Genomic DNA, 24,523 nt, shown 5'->3' with positions numbered 1-24,523 from the left:
TTGGGATATGTTTCCTTCAAGCTGGATGTTCCTGTCATGGCCAAGGGTCCCGTAGAGATCTGGCTTTTTGACTTGCTAAAGATGCAGATGTCCTCCCTGCACAACATCATCAGGTCAGCGTACTATCAAATCAGTGACACGGGATTTCAACTGCTACCTTTCCTGAATCACTTTCCAGCACAGGTGAGATCAACAAGGTGTCAGTAGTCGTGAAAAGAAGTAGGGAGAAAAGGGGAGGTTGTCTGCCGGCCAGCTTGGAGGCTGTTGGAGCCAGGAATTCGTTCAAGGGTTCTGACCCATCCCAGTGAAACTCCACTCCCAGACACCTGTGGGTCTACACCTCGCTGCTCCACCAGCCCACCCTTCTCCAATGACTCCCATGACTTCCCGCTTTCCGTGCTCAAAGTTCTGAATCACTGCACACGCTGTGGAGACAGCTTAGATGATATCCAATCTCTACTCAGAGTATGCAAGTCAGCCTTGATCAGAAAGAGTTGACTCTATTATGAGGTTTTATATTGTATAGTGTCCTTGATAAACTTGATATTTTATTAGGATTATCTGCGATATTTACTAAATGATGGAGAGAATTGTTTTCTTAATGAAATCAGCGTGTTTCTCCTTTATCTTGTACATGCCAAAGGAGAGGTTTCATCTAGTGAGAGGAAGGCCTTAGCTTAGATCGGAGGCCAAGTTCCAGTGGGGGATTAATAGGAAAGTTGACCAGCTTTCAGGATTTTCTTTAGTTAATATGTGTATGTATTCAGCTGTATGCCAACATGGGATTCTGGGATCTTTTTAGGTCCAAGTGGCTCTAGATCTGTTGCTTGGCTTTGAGGGTGCACAAAAGTTCCCAAAGGACAATTATTTCAGCAAGAGGGGTGAGGGTGAGGCATGTTTGGACTGCTTTCATTACCTTTGCTGCAACAGAAATTGTAGGAGACTTCCTCAAACAGTGTCCATTTGCTTCTTCAGGATACTAGGGGACAAGCTGCTCCCGTTTCCATTCCTTCCTGGCTGTGTCTCTCCTGTACATAAATGAGATGGAGCTGTAGATACAGGTGTTAGTGATGTTAGATGTTAGGGATGTTGGAGAGAGAGAGAGAGAGAGAGAGAGATCAAGAAAGGGAGGAGGCAGTCAGTGCATTGTTGTTAGAAGGTACAAAGGGACGTCTGTAAAATCCTGACCAGGAAACACACAGTGGTGCGGATGCTCCCAGACTCATGGAGCAAGATACCTGTTGGTTTCTGGTATTCTATTGAAAAAAAATTTGAAGTGCCTTCCATGAAGAATAGCCATTATTTTCCTTCCTATTTATTTACCAACATTAAACCATGAAATAGTAATGGCAAAATGTTACACCCCACCCCCACTGCCGGGATGACTCCCAAATGAAACCTTGTTTGCCTTTGCACAGACAAGCAACCCCCCCTCCCCCGCTTCTGTCCTTGCAGGTGGATTTGAACTATTTGACAAGTCTATTTGTCTTCTGCGTCCATAGGTTGGGCTTCTGGGAATTCAGATGTTGTGGACACACGATTCAGAAGAGGCTTTGAATAATGCAAAAGACGACAGGAAAATCATGCAAATAACCAATCAGAAATTTCTGGACATACTAAATACTCTCATCAGCCAGACAACACACGACCTATCCAAGTTTGACCGAGTGAAATTTGAAACTCTGATTACCATCCACGTGCATCAGAGGGACATTTTTGACGACTTGGTAAAGTGCCTTTATCCTTCATGTTCACGCAATGCATGTAGCATACTAGTCATTCCGTACAGCTAATATTGTCTCATATGGAGCCCTGGTGGCAGTGCGGCTCCTAGCGCTCAGCCGAAACAGAAAGGTCGACAGTTTGAACCCACCGGCTGCTCTGAGGGAGAAAGACGTGGCAGTGTGTTCAATCAAAAGTCCAGCCTTGAAAACACCAGGGGCCATTCTCTTCTGTGCCGTAGGGTAGTCACCGTGAGTCTGAATCAACTGACCTGGCAGCCATGGGTTTTAATTTTGTCCTGTATGAACTTTCTATCTACTTGGGTCTTAGTCACAGTGGATTCCATCTATTCTATGTCCAGGAGCCCCGGTTCAGACCATTCTGTTCATAGAATTTTGGTTTGCAGATTTTTGAGCCCTGGTACGGTAGTAGTTACACATTGGGTTGCCAACCGCTGGGTCAGTAGTTCGAAACCACCAGGAGAAAGATGAGACTTTCTACTCCTGTAGAATGATATAGTAATAGAAACCCGAAAGGGCAGTTCTACCCTGTCCTATAGGGTCGCTATGAGTCAGAATCGATTTAATGGCTGTGAGTTTGGTGTGGTTTATTCTGTGTCTGGAGTCCCTGGTGGTGCAGATGGCTAACTGCTGGACCACTAACCTGAAGGTGGGCAGTTCAAACTTACCCGGAGGCAGCACCTTGACAGGAAGGTATGGTGATCTGCACCTGAACAATCACAGCCTTGGAAACCCTCGGGAGCGGTTTGCTTTGCACTGATGGGGTCACTTGGAGGTAAATGGACTCAAGGGCAGGTGACAGAATCACACTGCTTCTACAGACATACATCCTTGATGGTTTGGACGAGCACAGCAGACATACCTCGGAGGGTTGCCGGCCTGCCTCTAGACCGTGCCATAAAATAAACATCACAGTAAAGCGAGTTACAGGACACTTTTGCTTTCCCAGTGCACCCGAAAGCCTGTGGTCTAAGTGTGCCATGACATTATACAAAGCTTGAAGTCCTGTGTGAATCACTAAACTCTGACACAGAAACAAGAGGGCTACACACTGCTCACCGTGGAAAAAATTTTTCTTTTAGAAGTAATTGTTAAACAACGCTTTGCTCCCGGTGCAGAAGGGATTTTTTTTAAGCTTGTTGTTCTTAGGTGCTGTTGGGCTGATACTCAGAGCTGACTAGGGGGCCGGTCACGTAACCACGGTTCCATCAGTGCTATCCTCCACCTACTCCCCACCCTCCTTCCAAGTTTGTCCGTGGAAGTCATGGAACGTCCCAGAGTGATGTTGACGGGATGCGCTTTCTAAAAGCAAGTGCCCGGTTGCTAGCTCTTATGCTGGATGAGGTGCTCACGTGGTCGAAAGCTGGTGCTGGAGCCCGGTCGCTCTTGCCTGAAAGGCCTCTGCTGTGACCGGGCAGCTTAGCCACTGTATGAGACCCGTGGGCATCCTTGGGAGTCCCTTCCCTGCGTGCACATTGCCACCAGGACGGTGACCAGATCTCTGCCCTTGGCTGTCCTAGCTATACTGACCTTCTTTCAGTTCCGTGAACGTGTCATACGTGTGAAATGGTTACCCATGAAACAGAGAACCCAGACCATCGAAGAGGCTGACAAGTTACTGCTAATTTGGATAAATCAGAAACAACTCAGTGGTGATAGTGTATCTACGACAGTGATATTCAAGAAGGCTAAGCGCCCCCATAGCGGTTTAATGAAAAACACTGTTCAAAGCCAGCCGCGGCTGGTTTGAAAAGTTCAACAAGAGAACAGGGGGGTGAGGCCCGGGGATGGGGCAAGTACCAATGAAGAGGAAGCTGATGAATTCTCGGCTGAGTTTGCTGAATAGGTGGAGGCTGAGGGTCTTGTTCCCCAGCAAGTGTTCAACTGTGAAGAGAGTGGACTTTTTGGGGGGATAAATACCCAATAGGACCTTCATGACAAAATAGCAAAAGGCATTGGCAGCCCACAGCCTGTGAAGGATAGGCTCGTTCTGCTGTATGGGAATGCTAGTGGGGATTTAAAGTAAAGTTCATGTTAGTGGACCATTCTGATAACTCATGGGGTTTTTAAAAACAAAACATAATGAAGAATAAGTTGATTTTATGCGTGTACTATATTTTGATATTTAATGCACTGTTTTATTGTGGTTTTAGATGAATTTATAAGTGTAACTTTGGGGTATCAGAACCAATTATTTTATTTTTCAATGATTTCTTAGGGGAGAAGTATGTTGAGTTCTTGAACTTTTTGGTGTTCAAACAGGAATTTGGAATGAATTGAGTTCCACACACGAGATACCGCTATATATAACCGAGTAACTAAGTAACTAACCATTCAGTTCAAGGAAATGACTCACAAAATCATGTGGAAATGGTACATGGAGGCCTGGCTTGCATATGGGATCGCAGGGGCTGGTCAATCCCAAACCCGCGGGTCAGCTGCAAGCCAAACTCTTGGTCTCCCAGAACTGGACGTCAGAGAGGTGCCTGCAGGGTTGGGGCTGGGACTGAGGTGGGGAGGAGGTAGGGACAGGGGAGAGTGCCAGGAGGCCCAGAGCATCTATTTCTATATGGAAGGCAAGCCACACCCTTTCAACTGATGAGCGAATCACACCAAGTTACCTAATGAAGGTGATTATATTACACAGTGACACTGCTAAGAGCTGAAACGGAAAGGGCCTGCCTTGTTTTTCCAGTCTCCTGAACTTTGTGCTTTCACAGAGTGCAGACTTACTTTTCTCTCACTTTCTCTTAGGGAAAAATATTTGAGTTTTTTTCTTCCCTGACAGTCTTCCTCCTTAACCTAGGTGTGTTAATTATGGTAGACTAGAGAAATAAATTCACAGACATTCATATGTGTATAAGAAAGAGCTTTATATACAAGAGCAATTGATATTGAGAAAACATCCCAGCCCAGTCCAGATCAAGTCCATAAGTCTGATATTAGCCCATATGTCCCATAACCAATCTATAAAGTCCTAAAAAAAAAAGACCTCATCAGACTCACGAAACACATGCAATGCCATGGAATGCAGGAAGATCACAGGCCAGTGGGGGCTAGGGGGCGAGTCTTATGGATCCAGCGCTGGCAGGGGTCTACAGGTGGCTTCTCCATCCCCAGAGGTCTGGTTCCATCAGCCTCTCTCCATGTGTCTTCTCCACAGGGATGTCTCCCAGGGAGTGAGGAGAGAGAGTGTGTGTGTCTCCCGCCTCCAAGGAGGAAATACTGAATTTCCCAGAATTTTCAGGAGAAGGCCATGCCCACACAGAGACCTCTTTGGGCTATGACCTGATTGACAGCCTAGACTCCACCCCTTCACTCTGAATCCTCAAATTGATAGCAGATTAGGTAACTACGACACCAGGTCTGGCCTTCACAGGCAGGTTTGACTGCATGTATTGTGGCACAGCACCATTCAGTGTCTCCCAACACCGAGCATCACGGCCCAGCCCGGCCGACACATTACATTCACTGTCACAGGACCTTGCTCTAACCCCAAGGAATAGCTGGGTCCTCCTGCTGCCTGTCTCTGGGAACCCTGAACTTCTTGGGTCGCATTTCCCAACCACCACGACACTTACTCCTGTAACTGTTTGTCTTCTGTACTGTTTTGCCAACTTCAGAAGGCGGGGACCAAGTCTCTCTTGTTCACCCAGCACATTGTGAAGCACAAGGAGGGACTCTATAAATAGCGATTACTTGTGGAATGAAGAGGAATCAACCCTAAGCCATGGTGCATAAACACTGCCCATGTGTTGGTGTTTTGCGTGGTTCGATTCAGGTCTGTATAACCTTCTGCATTTTGTATCTTTAAGGTAAAAATGCACATCAAGTCGATTACAGACTTTGAGTGGCTCAAACAAAGTCGATTTTATTTTAAGGAAGATTTGGATCAAACGGTGGTGTCCATTACAGATGTTGATTTTATTTACCAGAATGAGTTTCTGGGCTGCACTGACCGTCTGGTTATCACACCCTTGACAGATAGGTAAGAAGTGCGCGCGTGTGTGTGTGCGCGCGCGTGTGTGTGTGGTGGTTCCATTTTGTAATTCATCCAAGTGTCTGAAAGCATCTTAAAAATGGCATTAAAGCTATCGACACATGTTGCTGCTGGGCACCCGTTGTCTCGGCAAAGCCGACACACACTGGAGCAGTGACTTCCCCAGGTACCAGTGACACACACTGGAGCTGTGACTTATCCACGTACCAGTGACACACACTGGAGCAGTGACTTCCCCAGGTACCAGTGACACACACTGGAGCAGTGACTTCCCCAGGTACCAGTGACACACACTGGAGCAGTGACTTCCCCAGGTACCATTGACACACACTGTGACTTAGCCACGTATCAGTGACACACACTGGAGCGGTTACTTATCCACGTGCCAGAACGCTCATGAACTGGAAAAATAGATGAGGCTGCAAGCAAACGTGTATGTGACGATGAGTAGTTTGGTAATGAATCATAGTTTCCGACATGGGAAATTAGCTATGGTGCGCTTAACGCAAGTCTCCCTCCCATCTCCAAGGAGGAAAAACAGGATTTCCAAGAATCCCCAGGGGAAGGCCGTGTCCATTCTGAGGGCTCATTGGCTGTAACCCAATCGACAGACTAGACTCCACCCCATTCGCTCTTAATCCTCTCAAGTCCCAAATTGACACCAGATTATGTAACTACCATAGCTTAAAATGGTATCAGCAATGAACATGCTGGGTGTGCACCTCTTCCCCATACTGGTTGAGTGGCCTTGTCCTGAGAGCGTGCCTTTGGCTGTCATGGCTCACATTCTACTTCTGATCGACATTTGCAGGTGCTACATCACGCTAGCCCAGGCGCTGGGCATGAACATGGGCGGTGCTCCAGCGGGACCAGCAGGCACTGGCAAAACAGAAACCACCAAGGATATGGGAAGGTGTTTGGGGAAATACGTGGTTGTGTTCAACTGCTCAGATCAAATGGATTTCAGAGGCCTAGGAAGGATTTTTAAAGGCAAGTGTCAGCTGACTTTAAATGCTTTTCAGTGAATTTATTTTTATTGCACTTCATGATTTTCAGATATAAATCGATCATGGCATTGTTTCAGATGATCAATACTAGGATGGATTGACTCTTATGGGATTGCCATTTATATTCCATGTGTGGGATTATAAAAATTGAGTCTATTTATTGCCTGAAATAAGAGTGGAGGAAATAAGATCAATAGAGAAAACTGATCAGCCAAGCAACTTCCCTTTCCTGCTTTAATTCCACTGAAGTGAAGAATTTTTAAAATAGAGTTTTATTTATTTTGGTTGGGCCCCTTGAGAACATACACAACAAAAGGCACACCAGTTGAACACTCCCTACGTGTTCCAGTTAGTGACTCTGACTACATGCTTCAAACGTGTAGCCAGTCTCACTCTCCTTTTCGGAGTCATGGCCATTAACACACATTCACAACCCCGCCCTGGTGGGGTCGTGGTTATGAATTAGACTACTAACCGCAAGGTCAGCACCAGCCACTCCTTGGGAGAAAGATGGGGCTTTCGACGCCAGTAAAGAGTTACAGTCTTGGAAACTCGCTGGGTAGTATAGACTGTGCCCTATAGCGTCGCCATGGGGTGGCATCGACTTGACAGCTGTTTGAATATGGTTCCTACCTCGACGTTTGCCTTGCAGTTGTTAGCTTGATCCCTATTGTGTTAGTCTGGGTGGAATAGAGAAACAAACCCAGAGACACTCATATGTGTATTAGAAAGAACTCTATATTAAAGAGCGATTGAATATTGAGAAAACATTCAGACTCATGCAACACATGCAATGACGCTGAGTGCCAGTGGGTGGGTAGAAAGTCTTGTGGATCCAGTGGTGGTGGGAGCATCTCAGCTCCTCCAGCTCCAGGGCTCTGGCTCCATCGGCATAGCTCCAGTTGCTTGTCAGAGGAAGATGAAGCAGAGAGTCAGTCAGGCCTCCGGTGAGCTATTTAACTCTATAATGCCTCCAAATGAGGTCATCAAGCCGCCACCTGATCGACAGGCTAAACTCCACCCCATTCGCTCTTAATATCCTCAAGTTGACACCAGATTATGTAACTACCACGCCTATTGATGGTTCTGAAATGAAGTATTTTTTTTCGAAGCACAAACACTGGAAAAGCACAGAAGGGAGTCATAGGCAGAATCGAGGTGCTGGGAAAATCCTGACCGATAAAGAGGAGGTGGTTTCTCTGAGTGGCGTCATCACACTTGACTTCCACAGTCATATTTTTAGTTTGGTCCATGCCCGGGGGAAGATGCTGGACTGCTGTGGCCTCTCTGTCCCTCTCATGGGATGTCCCATTCTAACCATGCTCCCTGAACTGCTGGAAGAACCCCGCGCACCCCACCAGCAGCTAATTACAAGTGCAAGTTGGAAAACCCCAAGCTCCAAAGCACTAATGTCCGAGCAGTATGTGTGGGGGTCACTTTGACATGTGGATTGAAAGCATGCATCTCTGGTGTTAGTAGCTATGAAGTCTACACCTGGAAAAGTAGATAGACAATTGGTGCAGCAGAGAGACCTCTTGACCACTAAACTGAGTTAACTGAGAAAACAGGAGGAGATGCAAAGAGAAATAAAATTAATCGTTCCAAAGAGACTTAAGCATGTATCACAAACAACCAATCATCATCATCATCATCATCACCATCCAGCACATGATGCTATGAAAAAAGATTGAGCTCCTGGAAATTGAAATGTAAAACAACAAAAGCAACAACCACAACAAAAAAACTCCCATGAGTTGGAATATCTAGCCAAAAGTTGTTAGGGGCCATCGTGTTGGCTCAACCTTACAGTGACCGCAGAACGAAGCTCCGCACCATCCTCGCAACTGTTGTTAGGGGTGAGCTCACTGTTGCAGCCGCTGTGCTGATCCATTTCTCCGAGGGTCTTCCTCTGTTTCCCCGCCCTTCTTCAAACTCTGGCCTTTTCCGAGACAAGCCTCGTTAGCCATCGTTGCTTCTCAAGAGTTTTCTGGCTATAATTCTTCCAAGATAGATTTGTTTGCTCTTCTGGCAGTCTGTGGTATAGTCCATAGTCTTTGTCAACACCATAACTCAGGTGCATTCATTCTTCTCCGGTCCCTCGTGTTCCTGCTCCGGCTTGCACATGCACATGAGGTGGTTGAAAATACTCCACAAACCATGGCTCGAGGCAGGCTCCTTTTAGACCTCCAAGGGATGTCTTTGATCTTCAACACTTTAAAGAGAATACATTTCAAAAAGACAGAAGCAGAATTTGAATGAAAAATTGAAGAGTCATAGGAATGGATACGTACATCCCACCATCCACACAGTGAACTTTCCCAAAGGAGAACTGAGAAAGATGGGAGAGAGAATTATGTAGCTGAAGTAACGAGAGGGAGGGGGGCACTCTTTATGACAGCTACGTCTTGCTTTGCACCGGGTTTTGTAAGGCTAAATTAAAAAAAATGTTTTTCTTAATGTGAACTATGGACCTTAGTTAATAATAATGTATTGCCGTTGGTTAATCAATTGTAATAAATGTACCATAGAAACAATGGTAATAGGAAATACTGTGCAGCACAGGGAATCAATGGGAACCCTTTATACTTTCTGAATGGTGTCCCTGTAATCCTAAACATGTTCTAAAACAAACAAACAAACAAAAATCCTCGCCTGTTTTGAAAAGTAAAAATAAAATTTTTTTTCTAAAACTTTTCCAGACTGGGCCAAGTTTTGTCACCCACCAGCGTCCCTGGGTGTAATGACCTATCCACACTTTATTTTTTTCTATTTATCCGTCAACCTACCAATCTACTTATCTTATTTGTATTATTGTCTATGCAAATCTATTTGTTTGCATCCGATCTATGTTGCTATCTCTTTACCTATACATCTATCTATGTAGCTTACCCTTCCGTGTTAGCAGTGTACTGTTGCCATTGTTTGGGTGATGCTATGCAGATACTTCCACCTCCCTTTATTCCTGAATGGTTCATATTTTCATAAACAACCAGAGGGGAACCTGTATATAAGTCGTGTTTCCATAGATAATGGTTTAGGAGCACTCTGGACAAAGGGTGCTATCATGAAGGAAGGTGGATCAAAAAATAACAATTGAACGGTTTCTCATTTCAGGTCTTGCACAGTCAGGCTCCTGGGGCTGTTTTGATGAGTTTAACAGAATTGAATTGCCCGTGTTATCGGTGGCCGCACAACAAATATACATTGTGTTGACTGCAAGAAAAGAGAGGAAAAAACAGTTCATTTTTTCCGATGGTGACTGCGTTGATTTAAATCCAGAATTTGGGATCTTCTTAACGATGGTGAGGACAGAGGCTTCTGAATGCAGCTTGATTGGCTTAATTGTCAGAAACTTAAATGAAAGCAACTGTGGTTGAGTCGTTATGATTGAGGAGCAAGGGGTTGGATGGATTAAAACAATTATTTTTAGTATTAAAGACAGCCCCCCCAAAAAAGATGTAATGATGTCTAATGGTCGCTACTGTTTATCGAGTACTTATTATATATAAAGGAGTCCCTTATTCGATGCCATTAAGTCAGTCCCAACCCATCGTGACCCTCTGCACAACCGAATGGAATGTGGCTCGGTCCACAAGGAACATCGTGAGGGTGGGACAGGACTGGGTAGTGCTTTGTTCTGCTGTGCAGGGGGTCGCTATGAGTCAGAGATGACTGGATGGCACCTAACAACAACAACAACAACAACAACAAGATGCTTCTTCTACTCCACCCTGGCTTCCATGTTTTAGCCAGCCCAGGACTCAAGATGCTGCTGCACGAACATCTTTTTTGTTGTTGCAGCACTTGATGAGATCAACTCCCTTAACGCACGCGTCAGGGGCATTTCACACAGTGTGCCCTTCTGTAGCTCATGGTGCAGAATTTCAAGAGCCTCGGTGGTGTCGTGGGTTCCACATGGTCCACGGGGCTCCTAACCTCAAAGTCAGCAGTTTGAACCCAGCGGCTGCTCTTCCTCAGGAGAAAGATGAGGCTCTCCACTCCTGCAAAGATTGACAGCTCTGGAAATGGCAGGGAGCAGCTGTTCGCTGTGCTGTAGGGCTGCAGTGCGTCAGGGTTGACTGCATGGGTTTGGTGTAGAATTTATTCAGGCCTGTTGCAAGGCAGGCTGGGAAAGGTAGTTTTTAACCCTGAGCGTGATGAACAGTAAAGCCCGTGGAAACCAGAACCTGTTTAAGGTGGAAAGTACCAGAGAAGGAAAGCACATGTATTTCCCATGAACAGAGAGTGACAGATGGTGGTCAGACTGCACCCTGTCGAAGGCGGAAAAGGTGTGCTGTCGCGTTCCTGCTCTCAGAGGTTTCGCTGTCCCATGCTTGCCACTGGACTTCTGTGACTGAGGCAGAAGAGAAAGTATTGTGTTCTCTGCAGAAGCAATCTCAGTAGCCCAGGACCTAGCATGGGCTCTGGAAGCGCCCAGTCAATACTGAGGGACTGTACATTTCTTAGCGTACTTCCCTCAGATACCAGACTCCTGTTTGTCTTACGTGCCCTTGAACCGCTGACCTTTCCTTTGGGTCTCTTCTGCTCCTCCAATCTGTTCTCCCTACGAGGCCTTAGCTTCCCATCTCCCTCCTCTTGTATCCCTTTTCCACGGTTTCCTCTCTTCGTTCCCTTTTTCGATTTCCCCTTGCCCCCCATGGGCTTTCATTTGTTTGTTTTTAATGGTGCTTTGCCAGGCACAGAAGCCCGTAATAACGGTTGCAAAGAATAGTTGACGAGATGCAGTAAGTGAAAGGATCCAAACCCCCTCCCCTGCCACCTGCCAGTTACATATTTAGTCTTACATTATCCAGGTTTGTAGTCTGCCGTCTCTTTCTCTCTCTCCTTTTTTTCAACACACGTGGCTAACTTTTGATACACAGAACGTGTGTGTTTGTTTATGTGACTTTATTAGTCTCGCAGAAGTGGACATAGATAAAAGATGGTGCTCTGGCACGAGCCCAGATGGATGTCCCCAAGCCCCGTCGAGAAAGGGCAGGGCATTTTAGGAATCTGATCTGTCTCACAGTCTCTTTAGACCAGCACTAGGAGTTCCCCGTGTATTTGTACTCATGAAAAACGAAATCTGCTTTACCTTCTAGAACCCTGGATATGCTGGGCGCCAGGAACTGCCAGAAAACTTGAAAATCCAGTTTAGAACTGTCGCGATGATGGTCCCGGACAGGCAGGTACGCCCGCCCGAGGCGTCAGACGCATAAAGCAGTGCGCGCCACTTACCCGTTGGCCATGAAATGTGCTGGCACCTACCAACTGTGTTTGTTTTCAGATCATAATGCGAGTTAAGCTTGCAAGCTGTGGTTTTCTTGAAAACGTCATCTTGGCCCAGAAATTCTATGTTCTCTACAAACTCTGCGAAGAGCAACTGACAAAGCAGGTGAACTTGTAGATCTGCTTTCCTCCCCCTCCGCCCCCCCCCCCCGCCCCCGGCTATAGAACTTGACTTTGTATTCTGCAATTTTCCTTGAGAAATGCTAGTGAGTGCATTAGAAATCTCATTGACGCATTTCTAAGCTATAGTTATAATTACTTTTACCTACCAGTTATGCAAGGAGCCCTGGTGGTGTAGTGGTTATGCGCCAGGCTGTGATCCGAACGATCAGCAGTTCAAAACCACCAGTCACTCCTTGGGAGAAAGACAGGGCTTTCCAGTCCCATCAACAGCGAGTCTCTGAAACTCACCACGGACGGTGTGTTTTAAGCCTATCTGCCACTCAGACTGTATCAGGCTGTATTTCTCTTCAAAAGGGTACAGACGGTGTGAACAACAGTATCCTACAGCAGCAGTTCTCCATCTGTGGGTCGCGACCCCTTTGGGGATCCAACGACCCTTTCACAGGGGTCCACCCAATTCATAACAGTAACAAAATGACAGTGATGAAGTAGCAACGAAAATACTTTTATGGTTGGGGGTCACCACAACATGAGGAACTGTACGAAAGGGTCGTGGCATTAGGTTGACTACCACTGTCCTACAGCCTGGCCTTCCCATGGAATCAGCAGTTTTCAGTCCCGGGGGAAGCAGGGGGAATTGAGAGCAACTGCTCGGTCATTCTAGAATGGCAGTTATATAAAATGTAAAGTGTCTACTTGCATGTACATCGTGGGTCTACATTTAGAGCATTTTGACTAAATAACACTCCCTCTCTCTTCCCTGCCTCCTGCCCGCTGCCGCTTGCTTTCCCCCTTTTAGGTTCATTATGACTTTGGGCTGAGAAACATTCTGTCTGTATTGAGGACCCTTGGAGCACAGAAGAGAGCCCGACCGGAAGACAGTGAACTAAGCACAGTCATGCGAGGACTAAGAGACATGAACCTTTCCAAATTGGTATCCTTCCCCTTTAAATATCACCTACCTTCCAAGATGTTGACCTGGGTTCTTTCTACGCAGGCGTGGTGAATTGCATTGCTATTAACATAGAGTGGTCGGCAGTTTGGAGCACCAGCCACTCTGTGGGAGACAGACGTGGCCACCCGCTTCTGCAAAGATGCACCTCCTTGGAAAACCCTGTGGGGCAGTTCTCTCCTGTCCCGGAGGGTCGCTTTAAGTCAGAATCCACTTGACGGCCATGGGTCGGGTCGGGTTGGGTTCTTGATCCTGGCTTGGTGAGTAGGGATTGGCCCATGTTGAGCTGTAAGCACTGTAATGACTGCCAGTCCAGTGAGTGCCCATCACTTGCCCTCAGGCTTTCAGCCAGAAAACAAGAAACCCATGCCCCGGCGTGACTGGTTGGGCAAACACGGGTGGAAACAGGCTTCATCGTGGGATGTGCGCTTCTAGACTTGAGGTCAGGCCCTCTTGGACTCTCGATTTGTTTTGAGGTGCCTCGTAGTCAAAACCCACATGACACAGGAGACCTGTCTCCTAGGGGTCTCCTGGCTGTGGTCCTTACAGGAGAGGAGAGCCAGCCCTTTCTCCTGTGGAGGACTTGGGGGGAGGTTACGGCTGCTCCTCTTTCGGTTAGCAGCTGAGTGCATCCCCTCTGAGGCACCAATGGCTATTCGTAATGTAACGGGAATTCTCTATTTGAAATCTGGACTCAAATGGAGCCATGCAGCGTTGTGCTGTTTTTTCCCTCTGGCTGGCTAGCCAGCTTCGATGAGTCCCTCTCACACCAACCCCAGGCCTGTTTTCCAAAATCGCACGGCAGGCTTGCTGTGGCGAGTAGAAGAGAAATGTCCCCGCTTTCAGGCTTCTCCCGAGGCCAGACAGGCTGTGTAGACCGAGCTGATGGACAGAGTCACGAGAGACTTGCCCATGGAGTCCGTTACCTGGAGGAGGCACAAGGTTGAGGAAGCAAGAGTTCCCGAGGAACTCAAATATCAGTTACCAAAAACTAACCAGGGACACCTGGAAAGGTCTGACTGTTTCAAAGCCTTTGGGGTCTGCCCTGAGCCTCATAGGGACTCTGTGGGCTAGGGCCAGAGCATGGCTGGTCCACGGATAGTCCAGTTTGACTGTGAAGGGGCAGAAATACAGAGGGCTTAAGGATCCCACTCTATCGTCAGAGTCAGCTGAAACTGACTAGCACCAAAGCCCCACAGGCTTTCCAATGCCAAGTGCTCAGGTCCGTCCAGTACACGCCACAGCCTCTGTGGGGTGATGGTGTTCTTGAAATGCCTAGGCAAGCATCACTCACGGAAATATCAAGAGCGCCCCGAAGGATACGGAGAACTCAAGAAGTGGTCAGCGATTGGGAATGGAGTGATTTATGTGTTAATGACATAGGGTTTAATCAAAACCTACTGCTGGTAAGAAAGCAGAGCCCCGCTGCCATGGTGTTTTCTAACCAACGGGTATGAATTAGTCATTGATCATGTAGGACTATGGGTAGTCTTCTGATTTAAATGAAATATTAGCACTCTACTTTCGCAGAGTTGTAACTGAATGGCATGTCTTCCCACTGGCCGTGAGAAACAGTATTCATGTGCGATGGCAATGAGATCAGACCTTGGTGTAGTAGTTGGAAGCTAGATTACTGAATGCTTTGGAGGTCAAGGGACTTGACTCCTGTCCTATAGGTGGTGTTCAGAAGAATGTTCTAGAAGCTACAGGTCTGGTCTGAAAAGAGTAATAAATAATTCTCTGGATCTAAGTGCGATGCCTATACTAGTCAGTTGTTAAGTACCTATTGACTGAGTAAATTTCCTTTCACCTGTGACCTTTTAGGTTGATGAAGATGAGCCCCTCTTCCTTAGCTTGATCAACGACCTGTTTCCAGGACTTCAACTAGACAGCAGCACGTATGTGGAGCTGCAAGCTGCAGTTGCCAACCAGGTGGCAGCAGAAGGGTTGATTAACCATCCCCCCTGGAACCTCAAACTCGTGCAGGTAAAGATATATTTTAAAAATAATTTTTTTATTAAAAGATCATTTTATTAGGGGCTCTCACAACTCTTATACAATCCATACCTCAATTGTATAAAGCCTATTTGTACATATCATTCTTTTCTAGACATATACTTTCTATTGAGCTCTTAGTAGTTCCTCTTTTTTCCCTCCCTCCCCCCACTTTTGTGACCCCTTGATAAATTATAAATTATTATTATTTTTATATCTCAAACTGACTGCTGTCTCCCTTCCCCCATGGTTTCTGTTATTCCTCCCCTTGGAGGGGGCGTAAGTGTGGTTATGTGTCGATCATTGCGATTGGTTCCCCCTTCCTCCCCTCTGCTCCCCATCTTTCCCCTGCCCTGCTGGTATCACTGTTCCCATTGCAGGCAAAGGTCTTTTATTAAACCTGTTATCAGTATAACACTAGCCATATGCCCTTAAAGATCATTTTAATAAGAAACCATGATAGTGGCCTAGCTTGATGTAGGTATTGAAACAAAATCAAAACACCTTATAGGAGAGGCCTTTTAAAAGTTGTTGGGGGAAAATGGAGTGAAGTGATTATGGAACTTCCCCATGAATTGCAAAGCTCTTTTGTATCATTGCAAAACGTGTTCTCAGGAGGGTGTGTTGGTCCTAGAGGGATGGCACCGGTCAACTTGCCTCACTGTGATCGAGCTGCAGTCTACTGGCCATGTTATGCACTCTTGGTGAGAAAGTTGGAGGTAGCCTGGCATCTTAAGAATCAGATGCTTCCCTGTAAGAATCAGTGCCACCTTCTGCAGGAACACAACCCACAAGAAAGAAGCAAAACTCCTGAGACTCTAAACGGTTAAAGATATTGCTTAAGATCCTCTTTATCTTCTGTCCTGTCCATGTGAAGCAAAAACCATTCTAGAGAGGAATCTCACAGCCATCAAGTCGACCTGGACTCCTAGTGGCTCTATACAATGCTTCTGAGATAGATTACAAATCATCACGGGACCAGACTGCCTCATCCTTCCCCCCCAGAGCAGCTGGTGGGTTAGAACCACTGACCTTGCAGTGGGTGGGCCAACACCTAGCCCACACCACCATGAGGGCTCTTTGTAGATGATAGAAACATGGCAGATGGAAAGGCCCAGTAAGGGTCTCATACCAATCCGGCAGTGCTTTCTTCATCCAGGTGTCTTAAAGACGCATGGGCACTTGGGTGGTCTAAATGAGTAATCTGTTTGAGAACAAACCCCACCCATTGAAGACCCTGTGAGCCCAGTTCTTGTCTGAAATGCCCGGGGCCACCCTGTGTGGGAATGGGCTGCACATCCACTGGTTTTATTGGTTCACCTCCAAGAACACTCAAATGCGCTGCCCTGTGGGGTTCCGAAACCCTACCCAGGGGATTCGTCAGTTTTTCCATTCCATGCAGCTTCAAAAGAGAATGAATCTCTGAGCAAAGAGGAGAGCTGATTACCATCCACGCATAGATTGTATCCTTTGGATGCTGGTGCCTTGTGCTGAGAACTCCTAAGACCCAGGGTGGGGAGAGAGAGGGAGCATGAGACAGAGCTGTGGCACTGGAGATGGGACCATGAGCTGCAGTGGCAGAGAAAAGGTGGCAGCAGAACAGAAGACCAGCATGTGATGGTGCGATGGGCCTCCAGGTTCATGGAGCAGGTGGCTACCGTGGGCAAGCAGACCCTTGGAGTGAGGGCTGAGTGCCTTGGGGCAGGAGGCTTCCTGGTGGATGAGTTGCCTCTGGGAACTTGCTGGTGGAGCTACAGAGCTCTGTAATACTTGCCAAAGCAGGTCAGATGGCAGCCCCAGGTGGGGCCAAGGACCTAGAGCTCAAAGGAGCCTGTCCTGGGGGCACTGAGAGAGGCCTGCCCAACGGAGAGTCGCTGATGGAAAGATCCTGTACTTAAAACAGAGACTTGTCTACCTGCTTCCTGATCTTGATCAGAAATTCTAGCCCATTCTTCCTAACCAGGACTTGTAACCCGTCAACTGGTATTTTCCTAAGTCCCTCTCCCGACACCCCCCCCCCCCAAACAAAAACCCAATGTGTGTTGTCTGTGAGTTCTGTCTGGGCAGGACAACATACCCACAGAGAAGTAGAACGCCGTGGGAGGGGTGGCTGATGTCAGAGTTGATTAAAGGGTGGCAGGATGGAGTTACAGCTGACCTCCACCTCACCAGAATCAGCTTTGGGCTGTGGATGCTGATCTTGGCGAGTCTCTTTCTTTGTGAAGTCAGACGAGGATGCCAGGTGAGGCCCTGGGAGCGTTTTCACATGGCTCTTATCTGTGGATAACTACCTGACTCCTCTATCAGCAGAGTGGAGAAGTTGTAGAGCAGGAATCCCGTGGGCCACATGCGGCCCGTGGAGGACATTTATTCAGCCTGCTGGGTGTTTTTGCCCCATTTGTTTTTTTCACTTCAAAATAAGATATGTGCAGTATGCATAGGAATTTGTTCATAGTTTTTTATAAACGATGACCTGGCCCTCCAACGGGTCTGAGGGACAGTGAACTGGCCCCCTGTTAAAAAAGTTTGAAGTCAACCGGCACCATCCCTCTAGGACCCACACATCCTACTGAGAACACTTTTTGCAACGATACAAAAGAGCTTCGCAATTCATGGGGAAGTTCCATAATCTTTTCACAGTGAACTGGCCCCCTGTTTAAAAAGTTTGAAGACCCCTGTTGTAGAGCAACCACAGAATTAAGTCTGTGTGGACCTGCTGCTTTGGGGGTGTTTCTCCAACTTGAATGAATAAATTAAAAGAACAAATGAATAAATTAAAAGAACGTTAAAAAGGGCTTTTGAAAAAAAATCCTTATTTAGCCTTACCTTTTTTTGGTGGCCAGTTTATCAGATGTGTATGGGACAGACTCAAAATTTACAAGGAACTCTCTAGGAAAAATGTAAGCAGTTTCGCTCACCTGCGTATTATAAGGCACTTCACACCTTTTCTTTTAAAATGTTGCTGGGCAAAGAGCTTCTGTGAGATCCACTGGTCTACACGGAGCCCAGAGTACTAACCTCCTCCTCTTCTCTCTGGGTGGGGACCAGAGTATTTCATTCTTTCGTGAGCCCCCATCACCATTCCCATGCGCTCCTCCCTCATCCTCCGTGTGTGTGGGCTTCTCCCTTCAGGACTCAGGGGCCAGCAACCGTGACACAATGATTCGGCACTTGCCTTTACCCCAAAGGGTGGCCGTTTGAATCCACTGCCTCCTCTGTAGGAGAATGGTATGATTTAGCAATCTGCTTCCATCACGATTTACAGCTCGGGGAATCCTCTGGACAATGCTCCTCTGTCCTAGAAGGTGACTACCTTGGGATCCTTTTGGCAGCAATGCTTTTGCTTTGTCTGTTTCCACTCTGTTGCCAGATAGGCAGTGCCTATCCCCCAGTCCCCTTCCAAACCAGCCTCTCCTCAGTTAAGGAGTGATGGGTCCTGGATAGGAGGGTCAAGCTTCCGGGAGGGACAAACCCTCGGGTGGAATCCAGAGTCACCTCCACAGGATCAGGCTGCCCCCCATGGGACTTTGCCCCCTAATTGCAACCTGCTCTCCTTCCCATTTATGTCCCACATTCCCCACTGCTTGTCAGTTCCTCCTGGGAGCACTCTCTGAATAAGTCACCTGCATCCATCTTCATTTCAAGGCCTGCTACACCGGAAGGCAGGTGTCACTTGGAGCTCCAGGCTGACAGTTTGTATTGCTTCTGGCCACCACGAGGGGGCGGCATGATCACATTGGATGCAGAGAACGTTTTCACCTGTTTCTTTTTTGGGGTGGGGTGGGGGTGGGGCGTGAGGTGGGAAATAAACCTGCTTATTTACTCAAACAAACAAACAAAACCCCCAACTCACTGCCATCCAGTCCATGCCGACTCATACCCCAATCACACTGATTCAAAAACTGCATCCTGAACTAGTTACTTCCCATTGTAACTCATCTTTCACATGGCCATCATTCATTCTATATCATCTAGGTCGCTTTACAATGTGGTCCGATTTGGCTATTCACAGCTAGCGATGACAACAGTTTTTACATGTTCTCCTCTTTTGAGAATATTGAGTAGAATTGTGTGTGTGTGTGTGTGTGTGTGTGTATACACATTGTAACCATTTTAAGTGCACAATTAATTACACTCACTGTAGGGTGCAACCATCACCCCTATTGTTTCCAAATGTTTCCATCACCGGCAAAGAGGCTCAGGACTTGGAAAGCAGTACCTCCCCACTGCTTGCTTTTGACCATATGCATGTCTAGTCTAGATGCTCCATATACACGGGGCCATCCACTATCTGTCCTCGTGTGTCTGGCCTGTGGAACTTGGCATAGTATTTTCCAGGTTCTTCCAGGTCGTGGTGAGTGTCTGGATTTCATTTCTGCGATGGCTGAGCGCTAATCCATTGTACGTGGGGGCCACCTTACATTCACCCGTGTATCTGTTTGTGTGTGTGTGGGGGGGGGCACTCGTGACTACCGTTGCCATGAAGATTGGTGTACAGAGGACTAATTGTTGAACACGCACAGCTGAAGGGCTCATTCAATGCCTTGCGCCTTCCAGCAAAGTACTTCTAGGACTGCCAGCAGGAGCGCCCTCAGTGACATATCCAATGTCGTGTCTACCTCTGCAGCTATACGAGACCTCTCTGGTCCGCCACGGCTTGATGACCCTCGGGCCCAGCGGGTCTGGGAAAACATCCGTTATCACCATCCTGATGAAGGCCCTCACGGAATGCGGCAGGCCGCACAGAGAAATGCGGATGAATCCAAAGGCCATCACCGCGCCCCAGATGTTTGGCAGACTGGACACCGCCACCAACGACTGGACAGATGGAATTTTCTCTACTCTGTGGAGAAAAACGTTAAAAGCTAAGAAAGGTGCCCATACGCCCGCCTTGGCGACCGTCGACCCCCTGCCAGTGTATTAGCAACATCACGTTTGCGCAGCCAAGCCCTTCCTAATGCAGCCCTTTTCTGTTTTAATTCCGCGCAGGTGAAAATATTTTCCTCATCTTAGACGGCCCTGTCGACGCCATTTGGATTGAGAATTTAAATTCTGTGCTGGACGACAATAAAACCCTCACCCTGGCCAACGGGGATCGCATCCCCATGGCCCCCAACTGTAAGCTTCTGTTTGAGGTCCACAACATCGAGAACGCCTCTCCGGCCACCGTGTCTCGGATGGGCATGGTCTACATCAGCAGCTCCGCGCTCAGCTGGAGGCCCATCTTGCAGGTGGGGACCTCCCGGGGGACCAGCCGCAGCAGGGTGTGGGCCCTCCCCATGGCTCTCCCCCCCCCCCGCCCCGCCCTGGTCTCACTTCCTTCATAAACAGGGACCCTCTTTCTTTGTCGCAGGCATGGTTAAAGAAGCGCACCCCACAGGAAGCCTCTGTGTTCCTAAATTTGTATGACAAAATATTTGAGGACGCGTACACATTTATGAAACTGAACCTCAATCCAAAAATGCAGCTCTTAGAGTGTAACTATATTGTGCAAGTAAGAATTTTTGGGGGGAAGGGGGAGGGGAGGGGGGTCCACACATCACTTAGATTGGGAGGGCTTTGTTCTTCAGTTGCAATTTAGTGGTCTCTAAACCAGAAACTGATTGCAGGCCATATGTGTCCTTTTGAAACCGTTTATTTCCTTAAAATACATTTAGTTTAATTTTAGACTTTAAAAGTTTCGTTGACACGTAATCCACCTACCATACAATCCAATGATCTAAATCTATTAAAAAGAGTTGGCAAGCATGACGACTATCATTTTTAGAACATTTTCTTCATTCTTGTACCCAGAATCTATAGTTCTCCATGAAGTAGCTTTCTCCAGAAAGCTACTTGAGTTTCTTCAAAAACTCAAAACACACTCACTGTCACTGGGTTGATTCTGCCGCAGCAGTTTCCCTGAAACCTCCCTTGTCATCGTCCCAAGACGCATGGATTTGCCTGTCACTGGATTTCATACACAGTGATCCATGCACAAACGCCCCCCCCCCAACAACCCAACAACAACATAAAAGCACAGAAAAACCCCGTCCAAAAGAGAGCAAAAAGTAATAAACACTAGAACAAGTGAAAAACGGGTCACAATGGAAATCAAACGGGAAGATGTCAACCTAGCCATACCTGCAGGAATTCACTCTCCACTGTGCGCTGTCTGATCATAAGACCCTTCCCACCCCTGTCGATAGAATTCAGGGGGAGCTTAATTCACATCGGGGCTCTGCCTTCGGGCTGTTTGATTTGTCCCAGAGAAATGTCTCTGACACACAGTCAATAAAATGAATAAATCAGACAGGCGGTTTCACAGAAAGTGCGATGTATACACCCCCAAACACCCCCAAACAAAGAGCCAGCTGCCATCGAGCTGGTGCGGGCACATGGAGACGCTCCATAGTGTTTCCGAGGCCATAAATCTTTTTGGTGGCAGACAGTCTTGGCTTTCTGTGGCAGAGAACCTGGTAGGTTTGAACTGCCAACCTTTGCACACATTCCCTGAGAAGTGGTTTGTGGCATTCCATTCTTCCCTACCTCTTTTTCGCTACTTGTCTTCAAAAAACAACCAAACAAGTTGCAGATGTACAATGGCTCACAAAATCCCAATCTAGGTGGTGGTGATGGTGGGGATCTCTAATCCCCACTTTGAGGTTTAGATTTTCTGTTAGTGTGAGGATTTAGTCAGTCAGTGTGCATCCTTAGAAATGGCACCTAAAAGACCCCAATCAACACGTTTTTGTAGTCTTTTAAAAACAAACAAACAAACAAATAAGCTAAGGCCCACTGCCTTCTAGCGGATTCTCACTGAGCACTCCTGCCTAGGACAGAGCGGAAGGGCTCTGCTGGCTTCCCCGGCTCTGCTCTTTCAGGAAGCAGAGGGCCACGGCTGTCTTCTTTGCAGTGGCTGCTGCCCTTGAACCCCCAACCTTTCTGTGAGCAGCCGAGCATGTTCACTAACCCCTGCTCCCCCGGGGCTCCTTACCAGGCATTCTAGAAGTGAGCCTTTCACTTTGAGATAATTTTGTGCTCACACTGACACGGTCGCGGTCACATACATGGCTTCCTGCTGCAATAAGTGGTCGCACCTCTGTCCCTCAAAGGTCACGGACAGCAGGCAGACCTTTACGTGAATGCGTGACTGTGGGCCAGTACAATTTTTGATCTACAAAAACCGGGTAGCTGGCCCAGGGGTCATCATTCACTGGCCTCTGGAAAATATTTGAGAGAAAGAGAGAGAGGCATATCAAATCATCAGAACACGTGTAGCCATTAAACTTTAGAACCAGCTACTTCAGAAGACACTTCAAAAACGCAAAAAAAAAAAAAAAAAAAAAAATCCTCACTGCCGTGGGGTGGATTCCTCCAAAGGAATGAGGAGCAGAAAGCTTCGGTCCTTCACCATCAGAGCGGGTTCAAACTGTTGACAGTGAGCTTAGTAAGCAGCCCAGCAACCACGCCCCCCCACCCCCAGGGCTCCTAAGAAAACACCACGGGTAGGCCCTTTGCTTTCCAGAGCAGAAGGAGGCTCTGCATGGGCAGTTAGTGACACAGTTGCGGGGCAGAAACCACCCCTCCAGGTTCCCAGTTCAGCAGGCATTCTAGAGTAGTGGTTCTCAACCTGTGGGTCACGACCCCTTTGGGGGTCAAACGACCCTTTCACAGGGGTCACCCGATTCATCACAGTAGCAAAATGACAGTGATGAAGCAGCAACGAAAATACTGTTATGGTTGGCGGGGGGGGGCGGGGGGGGGTCACCACCCCATGAGGACCTGTGTGAAAGGGTCATGGCGTGAGGAAGGTTGAGAACCACTGTTGTAGATCAAGCAGACCAGCCTTTCTTCTGACATCTTTCTATCGTTGACTGTCAGACAGTGAAGGAGCCCTGGTGGCAGAGTGGGTTACCCACTGGGCTGTTTATGGCAAGGTCAGCAGTTTGAAACCACCCGCTGCTCCGTGGGAGAAAGCCCAGGCTTTCTACTCTGGTAAAGAGTTCCCATCTCGGAACCCCCCAGGGGCCGTTCTACTGTGTGTAAAGGGCCTATGAGTCAGCATGGACTCCGTGCCAGTGAGGGTTTTTGTAGGGCAGTGACCAAGCAGTGTCTTGAAATATCTTTATTTCCTTTCCTCACCCTTCCTCCTTTTAAGCTGTCTTATTCTTTGAACTCTTGCCGTCATTGTTGTTTCAGTCTCTGACTCTCCTGGAAGGTTTAATACCGTCCAAAGAAGAAGGCGGGGTCTCTTGCCTCGAGCACCTGCACAAGCTGTTTGTGTTTGGCATCATGTGGAGTTTGGGGGCCCTTCTGGAACTGGAAAACAGAGAAAAGCTGGAAGCCTTCTTACGGAGCCACCAGAGCAAGATCAGCTTGCCAGAAATACCTAAGGACACGACTCACACCATGTATGAGTATTTTGTGACTGATTATGGTAAGCAGGTGGCCATTGTCTATTCAATAAAGTGACATTTAATTTTAACTGGGGAAAATGGAAACTTCCTAACCTCAGCTCACTCGCTCGCTCACTCACTCACTCACTCACTTACTCACTCACTCACTCTTTCATTCACTCATTCACTCACTCTCTCACTCACTCACTGTCATCGAGTCGGTGCTGATTCATAGTAACCCTCTCTGGGTTTCGGAAACTGTAACTGTTGTTTTAAAATTATTAATCATTTTATTGGGATGCACTTAAAAATCTTATGACAATCCATCACTCCGTTGTATTAAGCACACTTGTACATATGTGGCCATCAACATTTCCAAAATATTTTCATTCTACTTGAGCCCTTGGAATGGGCTCCAAAAAAGCTCCTTTTCCTCCCTCCCATCCCCACCTTCCCACCAGCTGTAACCACTCCACCACCAGGACCCATTAAACTGCAGAAGATCACCAAGAACATTTACCAAAACATTCTGGGCCATGAAACAAATCCTAGTAGCGGAGAGTATCCAGCATTCAGCGCTCACATTAAGAAAGAAGACAGGCTTCAGAACAATGAGCTCACTTTCCTTCTTAATAAACTAGGCGGGGAAAAGATCAAATGAAACCTAGACCAAGCAGAAGAGAGCCTAACGCTTAAGGTAGAAATTAATGAAATAGAAGAGCAGTATATGAAAACAAGATCAATAAAACCAAGAGCCGATTCTTTGAGGAGAATTCATGAAATTAATACCTTCTTAGAACAAAAGGGGGGAGAAACAAAAACCATTCTCAGAAGTTAAAGTGGGGACACACACTGAACACGAAGGAGGGAATATTAGACAACTCCGTGTTGGTCTATTTGCCATATAGATGAACCACACAAAAATTTTAAAAGTACAAGCTACCATACTTCATCGAGAATTAGATATCCTAATGTCTACTCAAGACATTGGATTCATCATTCAAATCCTTCTCACAAAGAAAACCCCAGTCACCTGG

The 24,523-nt window shown here is 47.2% G+C and overlaps 1 protein-coding gene across 1 annotated transcript in view; it reads left to right on the top strand.

The window, feature by feature from the left end:
- DNAH8 (dynein axonemal heavy chain 8) overlaps positions 1–24,523 on the top strand; it is a 358,510-nt gene that overhangs the window by 155,654 nt on the left and 178,333 nt on the right. Inside the window, exons 40-52 of the mRNA XM_075554113.1 lie at positions 22–183; positions 1,503–1,727; positions 5,558–5,730; positions 6,554–6,732; positions 9,864–10,051; positions 11,852–11,938; positions 12,037–12,144; positions 12,961–13,095; positions 14,938–15,099; positions 19,736–19,982; positions 20,098–20,339; positions 20,462–20,602; positions 23,290–23,527. Of these exons, the coding sequence (XP_075410228.1) occupies positions 22–183; positions 1,503–1,727; positions 5,558–5,730; positions 6,554–6,732; positions 9,864–10,051; positions 11,852–11,938; positions 12,037–12,144; positions 12,961–13,095; positions 14,938–15,099; positions 19,736–19,982; positions 20,098–20,339; positions 20,462–20,602; positions 23,290–23,527 (2,287 nt within the window). The remainder of the gene's footprint in view (positions 1–21; positions 184–1,502; positions 1,728–5,557; positions 5,731–6,553; positions 6,733–9,863; positions 10,052–11,851; positions 11,939–12,036; positions 12,145–12,960; positions 13,096–14,937; positions 15,100–19,735; positions 19,983–20,097; positions 20,340–20,461; positions 20,603–23,289; positions 23,528–24,523) is intronic.

Source organism: Tenrec ecaudatus, chromosome 7 (genome assembly GCF_050624435.1).
Source record: "Tenrec ecaudatus isolate mTenEca1 chromosome 7, mTenEca1.hap1, whole genome shotgun sequence".
Classification (NCBI taxonomy): Eukaryota; Metazoa; Chordata; class Mammalia; order Afrosoricida; family Tenrecidae; genus Tenrec; species Tenrec ecaudatus.
This window is presented reverse-complemented; position numbering and strand designations above follow the sequence as displayed.